The 12,053-nt window shown below is 40.3% G+C and overlaps 1 protein-coding gene, 1 long non-coding RNA gene and 2 other non-coding genes across 6 annotated transcripts; 1 reads left to right on the top strand and 3 right to left on the bottom strand.

Moving 5' to 3' along the window:
* The first annotated feature begins 29 nt into the window (after positions 1 to 29).
* phkg1a (phosphorylase kinase, gamma 1a (muscle)) lies at positions 30 to 7,695 on the top strand. 3 transcript variants are annotated; one of them, XM_085430020.1, is made up of 11 exons: positions 30 to 287; positions 1,805 to 1,943; positions 3,046 to 3,224; positions 3,326 to 3,380; positions 3,459 to 3,524; positions 3,614 to 3,777; positions 4,511 to 4,654; positions 5,841 to 5,931; positions 6,182 to 6,335; positions 6,427 to 6,552; positions 6,768 to 7,695. In XM_085430020.1, the coding sequence occupies exons 2-11, from the start codon at positions 1,861 to 1,863 to the stop codon at positions 7,023 to 7,025; spliced, it is 1,320 nt and encodes a 439-aa protein (XP_085286146.1). In that variant the 5' UTR covers positions 30 to 287; positions 1,805 to 1,860; the 3' UTR covers positions 7,026 to 7,695. The 3 variants fall into 3 exon arrangements, with proteins under 3 accessions (XP_085286146.1, XP_085286143.1, XP_085286144.1); XM_085430017.1 differs by lacking the exon at positions 4,511 to 4,654 and having other exon boundaries at positions 50 to 287; XM_085430018.1 differs by lacking the exons at positions 30 to 287; positions 4,511 to 4,654 and adding an exon at positions 313 to 511.
* On the bottom strand, positions 6,973 to 10,374 carry LOC146693979 (uncharacterized). Its single transcript, XR_014914844.1, has 4 exons — positions 10,183 to 10,374; positions 9,800 to 9,916; positions 8,135 to 8,202; positions 6,973 to 7,908 (listed from the first exon to the last, which is right to left on the bottom strand). It is a non-coding gene; the product is annotated as an uncharacterized LOC146693979 (long non-coding RNA).
* On the bottom strand, positions 7,970 to 8,106 carry LOC146693981 (small nucleolar RNA SNORA15). The gene has a single exon (XR_014914971.1). It is a non-coding gene; the product is annotated as a small nucleolar RNA SNORA15 (small nucleolar RNA).
* On the bottom strand, positions 8,363 to 8,500 carry LOC146693980 (small nucleolar RNA SNORA15). The gene has a single exon (XR_014914970.1). It is a non-coding gene; the product is annotated as a small nucleolar RNA SNORA15 (small nucleolar RNA).
* Positions 10,375 to 12,053: the final 1,679 nt, after the last annotated feature.

The raw sequence follows: 12,053 nt of genomic DNA, 5'->3' as shown, positions 1-12,053 counted from the left end.
AATGTTTTGACTCTAAAAGCGTCGTGGCGAGAGCACGAGCCGCGGGGTATTATTTCATGGATGGGGTTTTTTGTAAGGACTCATTCGGGGTGTCCTTCTGCATCTGCCGAAGCAAATAGTTATTTTTGGCACCTGACATTAAAGCTCACCCTCTGCAGAATGGCAGCAGCAGACCCGCAAACGCGCCATAGCGCCGGAGTCTGACTGCAGCTCTTTGTTCGTCCTCAGAAACTCACTGTGCGCGATTTGATGATGGATTGTCTTCGTATCAGGGACTGACGGACACGGTGAGGGACGCCGGCCTTTTAATGCGTTTATATTGCAGGTCACTCTGGGACAGTGAGTGAGCAGTTGAACGGGTTCACACGTGGTGGCGTGGGTTGCTTTATTAGTCTGCGCTGTGTTTGGTATGACATTAAGTTTGAAACGATGGCTTCTTGTATTCACCCAAAACACGTTCTGAGTTTATTGGACTTTTGTTTGCTTTACTGGAAGAAGTGAAAGGAGACAGGTGGGTACATGTTGTAACGACGGGAGGAAAAAGTCACCCATCTGTTTTTTTTTTTAATCATTTAAAATCAGATGTTTAAAAATCAGATATTTTGCGCGTTAGAGCATCTAAGAGGAAAATTTAACCACAGCCGTGTTACTGAGACATCATCATTTTTTCAAACTGCTCTTTTATTGAACTGAAGCGACACAGTGATGTTGGCACATGTTACAGGCTGTAAAATACGAATTTCCTGTTCAGTATTCAGTGCGCATTCACTGGCCAGTCTCGTTTCTGACTACAGTAAAAAGAGAATGTCCAAACTACACGTTTTCTGTTGGATATTTATGAAAACATTGCTCTTTTTTGCACATTTATTCACAGAATTGCAGAAAATATTTATTCTAAAAACTCCTGTGATGTAAGTAATCAGATGGAGAAGTGGGAACTGATTTCCATTAAAAATCATGAGTTCAGTAATTTAAGGGTTCAAAGTGATGTATGATTTTCAGAAATCTCCACACTAATAGAACTTCCACATTTTTCTGTTTCAGCCCTGTCTATATTCTGACAGGTTTTAATAATAACTTTGCTTATAGGCCGTTATAATCCTAAAAACATGGAAATAATGCTAATAATCATCATCGTTTTGAAGCTTTTCTTGAGATTTTTGCGCCGGAAGTGCATCCAAATGAGTAGATATGAGAAGTTTGTCTCCTGTAAACACTAAAATGTAGTTTCAAGGTAAGTAATTAATTGGGATCAGGGACGTTCTAGTAATTTTTAAACGGAGTGGCACTGCGACAACCAAAGGAAATAAGAATACTTAAAGATAAATAAAATGGATTAAAAATAAATCACACTGCAATTTAAAAGGAAAAAAGGTATCGCTGTCTATGGCGACGCCCTAGCAGTTAAGGGAACATACTTAAGTAGGTGTAAAATGCCTAAAGTAACTGTACTCCATATGTTACATAATGTTATTGGTAATAATTACAATTAAATGATTCATTTGTTGATGATTTTGATTACTTAAGTATCACTCAGTAGCTTGATCTGTAATAATGCAGTTTAATTACTTAACATTCTGCTGATAAAGCTTTAAATTTAACAGTATGGCCTACAAAATACAGCTGGCACGCCTGGTGCCCAAACACACATCTGGACAGCTCCTGCTGGTGAAGCAGCTAACTGGTGAATATCCGTCAGAACAGCTTGGAAGCAGTTCTAGTGTGATCAGATGTGCAAAAAGCCTTAAAGTAGAGCTGTGTTTAGTGAAAATGCTGGAGTTTTGAATGCATGTTCTGCCTGCAGCCTGAGGTCAGCTGCAAGAGGAGATAATTCTGTACTATTAGCCTTGAGCTGGAAACATGACCAAGGAGGAGGAGATCCCTGACTGGGTGGGAGCCAAAGAGTTCTACGACAAGTATGAGCCCAAGGAGATTCTGGGAAGGTATGTTTACGAAACCGTCGTTGTAACGTGACCCATAGCAGAGGTTCACCCAACTGAGCTGAGCAGAAAACTCTCCATTGGACTTTGGACTAAAGAGTGCACAGTTTTACCTCTTAAAGATTAGGTAAACTAGACCTATATGTAGCCACATGTGAGGGTTCCAGGATTAAGATCCACTTGAGCAAAACCCCAAAAAACAATAATGGTTTATTGTTTGTGAATTTAACCCAACTCGTCTCTTCTTCAGAGTTTACACAAAATAACTTCAAAGAGTAGCAAGGCAGAACACAAAAATGGTAAAATATCTACTTGCTATTAGTTTGTAGATTCATTTAATGTTACAACACACCTCAGATTTAGACCTCAGTTCAAACAGCTATCATCCTCTGCACAGAACAAGCACTTTCCCCAAAGTTTCCCACAAGCCCCTGAGAAATGGGAGCCGAGCCAGGGCCTGCTCATTGTCATTCAGTCCACCAGCTGTCAGAGGGTGGTGCTGTTACGTAAGACACATTATCCAAGGAGGCCACATTTATTAACTTCAGCACGCTTCAGACAAAGTGTTGGCCGTCGGTCTGATAGATTATGTAATTTCACCCCCTTTTCCCACATGCAGGTCAGGAGGTCACAGGATGTGGACAATGTGTCCTTCTTCTAGTATTCTTCATTCAGAGAAAAGTCACTGGAGTTCCTTTACTGTGGTCACCCTGAAGTTTCTCTTGTTCATTCATAAATCGCCCTCTGAATTTAATTTCAGCAGTAAGGTTTTCAGTTTGCTTACTTGATGTTTTTCTCTGTTTTCCTGGACGTTAATGATAAACAAGACAATCTTCATGACAAGCACATTCTTCACTGTTTTTACTTGCTCTGTCAGACTGATAAGATGGTAAAAACACACAATACTTCCCTTTAGTCTGACCATGTCACTGATTTCTGACCAAAAACAGTGCTGTTTTGAAACGGTTAAACACATGATTCATGATGAAAGACACGGTCACAGAACATTTTATCCAGCAGTTATCACAAGTTGCCCTCCTACCCAAACCTAAAAACAACAGATGTGCAGCTCGGACGGCTGATGTGTTTTTTTTTTCATCCTCAGGGGAGTGAGCAGCGTGGTGCGCCGCTGCGTCGACAAGCATACGTCTCAGGAGTACGCGGTGAAGATCATCGACATCACCCCCTCTGACAAGATGACGCCGCAGGAGATCGAAGAGATCAGAGAGGCAACGGTGAAGGAGATCGACATCCTCAAGAAAGTCTACGGGCAGGAGAACATCAGTACGCATGCTTCATTTAATCAGTTTGACTGGAAAAACTTGGGTTTGTTTAAACTTTGTTCTTCTAACATGGCCAAATATCAAAGTAACTCTCTTCTCCAGTTCAGCTCAAAGACTGCTATGAGTCCAAGGCCTTCTTCTTCCTGGTTTTCGACCTGTAAGTGTTTCACATGGATGATTCCTGAACAGGTATTTATGTGAAAATCAACCAAAGCTTTTAGTTTCTTTTTCCCAGAATGAAGAGGGGTGAACTTTTTGACTACCTCACAGAAAAAGTTACACTGAGTGAGAAGGAAACACGGTCAGTGAGCATGTTATTTATTAAAAAGACAGATAAATTCCGCTAACTCTTAAAAGGACTCTTTAAAGGTTTGTACGTGTTGTCTTTAGGACGATCATGCGGTCTCTATTGGAGGTGGTCCAGTTTCTCCACGCCCAGAACATCGTTCATCGGGACCTGAAGCCCGAGAACATCCTTTTAGACGACTACATGAACATCAAACTCACTGACTTTGGTTTCTCTGTGCAGATTCAGCCAGGACAGACGCTCAAAGGTCAGTGAAAGCTTCCATTACTGCAAGGTGTGTTAGCAGTTCAGAAACCTGGTGGCTGTAATCATACAACTTGTCAAAAGATGACAAAAATACTTAAAGCATTAAAAACTTTCACAGGTTGGCTGACAGTTAAACACCAGTGCATCATTTCAGACCCACCACTGAGTTGAGTGAATATTAAAGTTACAGTTTACAGCCTGCAGTGCACTCGTCAGGACATCAGCTGTTGGTGGTGAGCGGAGAATCTGGGTCTGGTTGCACAACAGCTCCCTGCTCTCTTAGCTGCTCTTACAAAGGTTAAGAAACAGGACACTCTGATCTATTTGCTGCAGTTCCAGACACTCACAGTACACTGACCTTTCAAATAGACTTCTCAGAAGTCGGATCATTAGCAGTGCGAAATGCCAAGCGTCTAATGAAACTGTGCATCGCTGGATAGTTTTGTTCAGTCGGTAAAGACGTAATGGGCTTCTTCCATTAGGCTGGAGATCTACTTGACCCAGCAGCACTTAATCTAAATGTGCTCAATTAATGTCTAAATGCATAATACTTTAATTATGCTATAAATGTTCCCTAAAGATGGATGTTAAATTAAAGGAAAAACCTAATCTCTTGAGTGAGGGGATCTTGTGGCTCTGTTATGCTGAGGTGGAACATTGGCATAGTTTGTACTGAGTTTCTCAAATCAATACAATGCTGTTCAACGTAATGTAATATTTCTAGCGGGATGTAGACCTCTCTTCCAGGGTGAGATCTCCATCCACAGGGCATGAGAGCATGCTGAATGGCTTGATGATGATAAAAACGAGGAGAATCAGAAGCTGTGAGCAGAAGTTCTCACACTGTCTCTGCCGTGCCCTCCTTCAGAACCCAAAAAGTTTGTACTCCACCTCTCACACAATTCTTTTTTATCAGTCACCGACAATAGTCACTCTTTTGGAAGTAGCTCGATCTGCCCAACCAGTTGTGGTAAAAGGAGTTCTTCCTTCACACTGTTTCAAAGTGCTCACTCACACAGTGGTTTTCAGGGTCTTTAGCGTGCAGTATAAATCCCTTTGAGGTGAATATTGCTGTGAATTGGATCGGTTAAACAGTATAAATAAAATTGAACCACACTGAGTTAAATTGAAAGAGTTTGTTTTGTCTCTCCAGTAGAGATGCACTGATTCCCATTGAATGTGATGTCCAAACACTTCCCTAAGATACTGTATTATTTTTTTCTTTTAATATATCATCTATTTGTGTGTCACTTTTGTAGTTGTAGAGATATTAATAGACAATGAGGATAGTAAATATTTAACCCTTACATACCGTTTGGGTCAAATTTGACTCAAATCTATTCAGATGGGTTTTAGATCCACCAGCATGAATCAAATCGAAGGAAATGGCGGGCGTCTTAAAACTCTGCGTGACATGTCTGTGTGTATTTTGTATAGGAAAGTGGTGACAGAGTTCTGTCATGAAAAATACTGGTGTTCCCTCCACATCTACCCAGGTTCCTGCAGAGACCTGCCCATGCAGGTCTTTAAAGGACCATCAGGGGGATCTCCACACAGTGAAATAGTAAAACAGCACAGGATCGTTTATGGGTCACATAAAGAACAGAGGTCATACAGAAGTCAGAGAGTGCCTTGGGCAGACACACAGCTGTAATAGGGCTGCACAGTGGTAGAGTGGTCAGCACTGTTGCCTCACAGCAAGAAGATTCCCAGTTGAAATCCTGGCTGTAGCCTTTGCATGTTCTCTCTGTGCCTGTGTGGGATTACATCAGGTATTCCTGCTTCCCGTCACAGTCTAAACATATTAGTTTAGTTTAGGTTAACTAGTGATTCAAAATCCATGGCCTCCACGCCTGATTTACACACTGAGGGCAATTTTTAGGGTTCTTGCCTAAGAACAATTCTACATGTAGACAAGGATAGACTCATGAATACATGTAAATGAACACCTCTTAAGCGCTTAAGCGTTATTTGAAATTCTGTAAAAGTGGTTTTATGTTGACAAAGATCAGGGAATATGCTCCCTTTAATAACATGTATTTACTCTTCCTGTCTGTAATGCAGAGGTGTGTGGGACTCCTGGTTACCTTGCTCCTGAGATCATTGAGTGCTCTATGGACGCAGGACATTCAGGATATGGTACAGCTGTGGACATGTGAGCGACCATGAAATCGGTTACCAAGTAACAAAAATATCAATAGGAGGGAGTGTCAGCTTTACTCTCATGTTACCAAAATTGATCTTATGCACCTCAGCAGTGTGTTAGAATTATCTGTGTACAAAATAATGACTCATATTATCTGTTGTGTGGCTCGGCTAATACGTGTTCCAGGTGATTAGATTATGCATGTACACACTGCACAGTGAACAGACTAGATAAACTTTGTTCTGGCTCGTGTTTGCAGATGGAGTTCAGGTGTTATCATGTACACGCTGCTCGCGGGCTCTCCACCGTTCTGGCACAGGAAACAGATACTGATGCTGCGCATGATCTTAGCGGGGACGTACGACTTCTCCTCTCCTGAATGGGAAGACCGCTCAGACACGGTCAAAGATTTGGTAATCTTACTTTTGCAGTTTGTTGCAATCTCAGTTTTATAAGTTAGGTGATAAGGTTGAAACCTTGGAACTAAAATAATTCTTCCTCCAGATCTCGCGGATGCTGGTGGTGGATCCAAAGCAGCGTTTCACAGCTACAGATGTTCTGAACCACTCATTCTTTTCACAGTACGTGGTGCACGAAGTACGACAATTCACTCCGTTCAGGCGCTTCAAGGTGAGAAACACAAGATTTTATCAAACTAAAAATCTTAATAGTTTTCATATTTGAGGGATATATTTTATGGTATCTTTATCATATCTCGATCAAAATATAACCCTAATTCCAAAAAAACCTGGATCTTGCTCCCCCTAAATTTCTGTCTACTACAACTTTACTGTCTTTGATAGTTCATAAAGAAACCATAACCTTTTCTGAACTTTCTCCATCAGGTTATTTGCTTGACCGTTCTCGCTACAATGCGAATCTACTGCAACTATCGCCGTGCCAAGCCCATCACCAAGGAGGTGATAAAGAGCGACCCGTACGCCGTGAAGCCCATCCGCAAGCTCATAGATGCGTGCGCCTTTAAGATCTACGGCCACTGGGTCAAGAAGGGCCAAACCCAGAACAGAGCAGCACTTTTTGAGAACACGGCCAAAACCATCCTGCTTTCGATCGCCACTGAAGCGGACGAGCCCATCCAGTAACAAGCAGCGTGGACTGACACGTGCTGAGTTTTACATGGGGAAACATTTAAACTTCTTTCTTTGTAGAAAAGAACTGCTACAACTAGTTTATGCATAATGCAGCATTTTTAAAAGCAGCCGTAGTGACTACAGGGGGATTGATTTATCTCAAGGACTGAAATGTTTGGCAAAATTTTCAACCATGCCACTGGTGACATTGTGCTTGCTTTGTTCTAAAAGTGTACTCAACCCATTGTCAGCTTGTGTCCTATGAAAATGCAGCTGCTGTTCTTTAGATCGAATGCAGCCCCTCAAATACAAGGTGTATCAAAAAAGAATAATCAGATTTCAAAAGGCTATACTTTTTAATGAACATAGAAACTTATGGTAAATTTTAAAGTACATGGCTGAATATACAAAAAGTTACGTTTGCAAATGCCTGATGCGTCTCCCTCTGCAGTTAAACCTCGCCCATACTTTGGAGAGCATGTGGGAAATACCTGCAGTTTATCTGGCTGGAATATAAAACCTGCGTGATTTACAGTTTGAGAACTATGTGCCTACTTAATCGATATGCAGAGTATGCTCTGGTGGCAGCAACTCAAGGGAAGTGTAACTTTAACTTGTATGCTATGAATCTATTTATTAAAACATGTAAAACCCCAAGTCCTGCAAATGGAGGGGTACTTCAGCTCTGCAATTCTGTGCTTTTCTGTCTTTCTGCAGCATTTTTAAGCTTGAAGTAGAACACTGACACACACAGACAAAAAATAATTACAATTTTAAAGTTTATTATCAACAGAGTGAGATGCACATCAAAAAAAACATCACAGGTTGACCGACTTCAGACAGATTTGAGTGTGTTGACCGTTGTCCCCACAGTCTTGCTTTGGAAGCTTTCATCCTGCAGAATTTAGAAAAACAGAATAAATCAATATGAAACCATCAGGAATAGCCAAATGTGTGTTTGTACTCATTCCCACGCAGCTGGATGAGCTTGAGGAAGGCACTCATCCACTAATTTAGTGGAAATGAGACGTGGCTGTTGCATGGTGTCTGACTGTATCCAGCACAGAGCAGCTGGACCAGAATTCGTCCATGCCTTTAAGTTAACAAGTCTAATAACATACCATCCTCGGGAAGTTCCCCAGAGGCTGGCGACAGGTCGAGCTGCACTTCATGTAAATGTTTAGACACGCTGAAACAGAAGGAGAACCGAAGCTATGAGATAAATCTGAGCTAATAAAACAGGAAACAAGCCAACAGCACAGAGCATCAACAGGGAGGAAGACAGCAAGCAATGTTGAGCAACAGATCATTAATATACCGGCTGAATCGCTTTGAAGGAACGAGGCCGTTGATGTATTCACTCTGACGTAAGAATGAGAAGCACAATGAGCACCCTCATCCTGCTGAGTCAGTTTGTGAAAGCATTCATGTCGCATGGTGTCTGACTGTATTTACTACATCCAGAGCAAAACAGAATTCAGCCATGCATTCAAAATTCAAGCTGTAATTTTATTTATAGAGTACATTTCACTACACTCAAGCTTTCGGCTGTTCCCTTGGCAATGGAGTCACGGCAGAGGGTAGCTTTGCATGTTTGATATCCAGATCCCCTTCCTGATACAACCCCTAGAGGGAAATTCATTTCCAGATGGAATCGAATCAATGACCTTTCACTTGACAAGTGAATGGGTAGAAAATAAAAACATAAAAAAGGTATGTAGGTTTAAAATGAAAACTGCAAAATAAAACTTACTACAAAGTAGTAAAACACCAGTTCACACTTATGAGCCGAGTTCTGGGAGAATAAAAGGTTTTGAGCCTGTTTGTAACTGATCTCAGGTCAGCAGGTGGCTCGTTCCAAAGATCAGGAGCACTAGCAGCTGAAAAGCACCCTCGGCACAATATTTTTCACTGCCTTTTTCCAACAACACCTCCTCGGCTCCACTCCATTCTACTCTGTTTTGGTCACTGTGTAGTAATTTCCCTCGTTTCCCCTTCAAAAATGGTGAGTTTGGGTCTTATGAAAGAGTTGCTCTCATGACTTACCCCGGCCAAGAAAACAAAAACAACCTGGTACCAGGTACTACCACTTAATGGAAAACGCTTAAAACCAAGTTGAGCTGAGTAGATGCTAGTGAAAAGAGGAATTACATGCATTTCTGGGGACAATTAAACATCTGCATGATGATCTGAGAGGTCAGACAATGTTATAGACACTGACCTAGTCAGATAAATACTGGGGAGGCCAAACCACTCAGTGCTTTGTCAACTAATAGAAGGATGATAAAAGAAGGATGATAGAGCATTACAGCAGTCCAAACTGCTTGAGATTAACGCAGTGGTTCAACTCAAACAACTACCCACTGTGGTGACCGCTTATGAATAAGGGACCAGCTGAAAGTAACTTTCCATTCAGAATATTCAGTACGAAACAACATCTCCATAGACACTCTGAATAAAAGCCACATAAAGTGTAGTGATGGAACAGACTGGGATAAGTGGCGCGATATGGCAGCCTCGCTTCTGTCAGTCTGCCCCAGGGCAGCTGTGGCTACAACAGTAGCTGCCTCCACCAGTGTATGAATGTGAGAGTGAATGAATAGTGGTATTGTAAAGCGCTTTGGGTGCCTTGAAAAGCGCTATATGAATCCAATCCATTATTATAAGTGGAATACTTTTTTTTTTTGCGCTTGGGAACACACTTACCCTGGTTATATCCTGAAAAGACACGTGGTTTTGCTTTGGCATTAACTAACTCAGTCACTTCCCCTGTGTTTCATTTGTACCTTATAGTATATTAAGAACCGTGTGCATCTGCCGGTCGCTTCAGCCACATGGAGATCTGCGTGTTTCAGGATGGGAGCTCCCGCATGATTACTCCGGATATCACCTCCAGTACCACCCTGTGCAACAAGCAACGACGACAAAGCACAAATAAACACAAATGCACATCCTGCACAGGATTCCACCTTTAAGCTGTCAGGTAACACCTTATCCACATAGTTACAACCTATGAGAGTGTTCTTACAGCATGGTGGCGTTACGGAAAATAAGTAAATTAATTCACAAGTGAACACAATTTACACAAATTATCGGGTCCACCACGTGTGCATGGAAACACGTGCCGTTAACTAAATACCTTCAACCTGAATGGGGAGGGAAAAATCACCTGCGTCACGCTACAGCCTCATATTTTAACCTTCGTTTCTTCAAGAACGTTTTCCATTCACAAAACTCCACGGTGACTTCTACATGATGTCTATAAGGCCACATCTTCAGCAGACCAAAGTACGTCCGGATAAACCACGCTAAAGACTTTTCCTCTTCTTTTCCCTCCAGTTTGTGGCGGCTGAAACAGAAACAGCTCGGCGTGCACCAGCGCCCCCTTCTGGATGGGAGGTTAACTGGAGCACATATTAAATCAGAGCGTCACAGTTTCTTTAAAGAATCTGACTCATAGATAAAGCCTTTAGATTGAATTTTACACAGGTTGAACTGTCTTTTTAATTTCGCGCCTCTTTAACAGCTCTGTGTGCCTCTTGTTGCTTCTTATTAACCTTTATGGTTGTTTTTCTTCTTCTTTGCTTATTGTAGGAGCTTTTTGCTTACCTTTCTTCAGTCATTTTTCATTTTCACAGGAGCTAATATCCAGGAACGTTTCCAGGGATAAAATGTTGAGAATTCTTTATATCTTTGTGTTGTTTTCACACCTACTTTGTGTTATTTAAAAAATGTTTTAAATGTCAATGTTAATTTTTTTTTATATTTTTGATTTATTTATTTAACACATTTTATTTCATGTAAACTTAATTGGTAATGATGACAGATAAAAACATCAAAACCTATTTAGATCTACAACACCTAAAGGCAACACACACACATTGTTTTCATTGTTCTATAACTTATTTGGGCTTTTACATTGCATGTCATAGGTTGGTCTGACTTCCCTGTATGTTCCCTGTATGTTTATATTGTTTGTGTCATTCAAAAAATTAACTGAATATTATGAATTTTGGTATATGTTCATGCAAAATGCCCAAATAATCAATCAATCTAGTAATCAAGCTGTATTTTGCCAAGATAATTGTTTAAAGTAAATTCATATTCATCTTCAAATGCACACAGTGGACTCAGCAAATGGTGATCAGATCATATGTGCATTATTTTTCCTGCTTTTTGTATGTAAAAACATATTTTTGCAAACACACAGCAAATTATACCCATTAAGAGTATAACAGTGTAGAATAAATTATGACATTTATTTTATGTACAGAGTACAGATATGAAATACCTTAATGGTAATAACTTGTGCTCAGAGTTTGTGTACTTTATATTTGATGTTTTATTTATTTAGTTTTCATAGTTTTATTTCTTTTATAATAATGTTTGGTCTTTGTCTGGGACCAGGGTCAAGAAGTTTAAGAACAGGTGAAAAAACACCTGACACACTCAGAGATATTCAAATCTAAATAGTAAATAGGGGGAAATATGGCGACAGTGGGAGTTTCAATGTATATTTTTACTTTTATTAAAAAGTAAATGTGTACTTCATGCTGTTTTTACACAGACGAAACTGACTAAACCTAAAACTGGGTGGTTAAGCCTGATGTGGCAGCATGGTTATGTGCTCAAATTGTGGTCATAAATATTTTGTACTTGTAAATCAGAATGCGTATATTTGTACATCTGTAGATAAGAATTTGTGTGTGCGTAAAAAAGATTTGTGTGTGTAAAAAGAATTTGTGTGTGCGTAAAAAAGATTTGTGTGTGTAAAAATATTTCCCCAATTACAAATTATTTTTGTTAAGGCCTGGTTACAGATACAAAGCAAAAAAATTGTTAGTTAAATTTGTGATTGTCATGACATTGACCATTCGGCTGAAAGGAAGAAAAATCGGGTCAAAGTTCGTACTTGTAAGTTGAAACTTGAGTGCAGAGTTTCACACGTATTTTTTTTGTTTGCTTTGTATCTGTAACCAGACCTTAACAAGAATTAGTAACTTGTGTAAATATTTTTACACACACAAATCTTTTTTACGC

Source organism: Copadichromis virginalis, linkage group LG14 (assembly GCF_057382275.1).
Source record: "Copadichromis virginalis isolate Kocher_CV1m ecotype Utaka linkage group LG14, C_Virginalis_male_GT1.1, whole genome shotgun sequence".
Taxonomy (NCBI): Eukaryota; Metazoa; Chordata; class Actinopteri; order Cichliformes; family Cichlidae; genus Copadichromis; species Copadichromis virginalis.
This window is presented reverse-complemented; position numbering and strand designations above follow the sequence as displayed.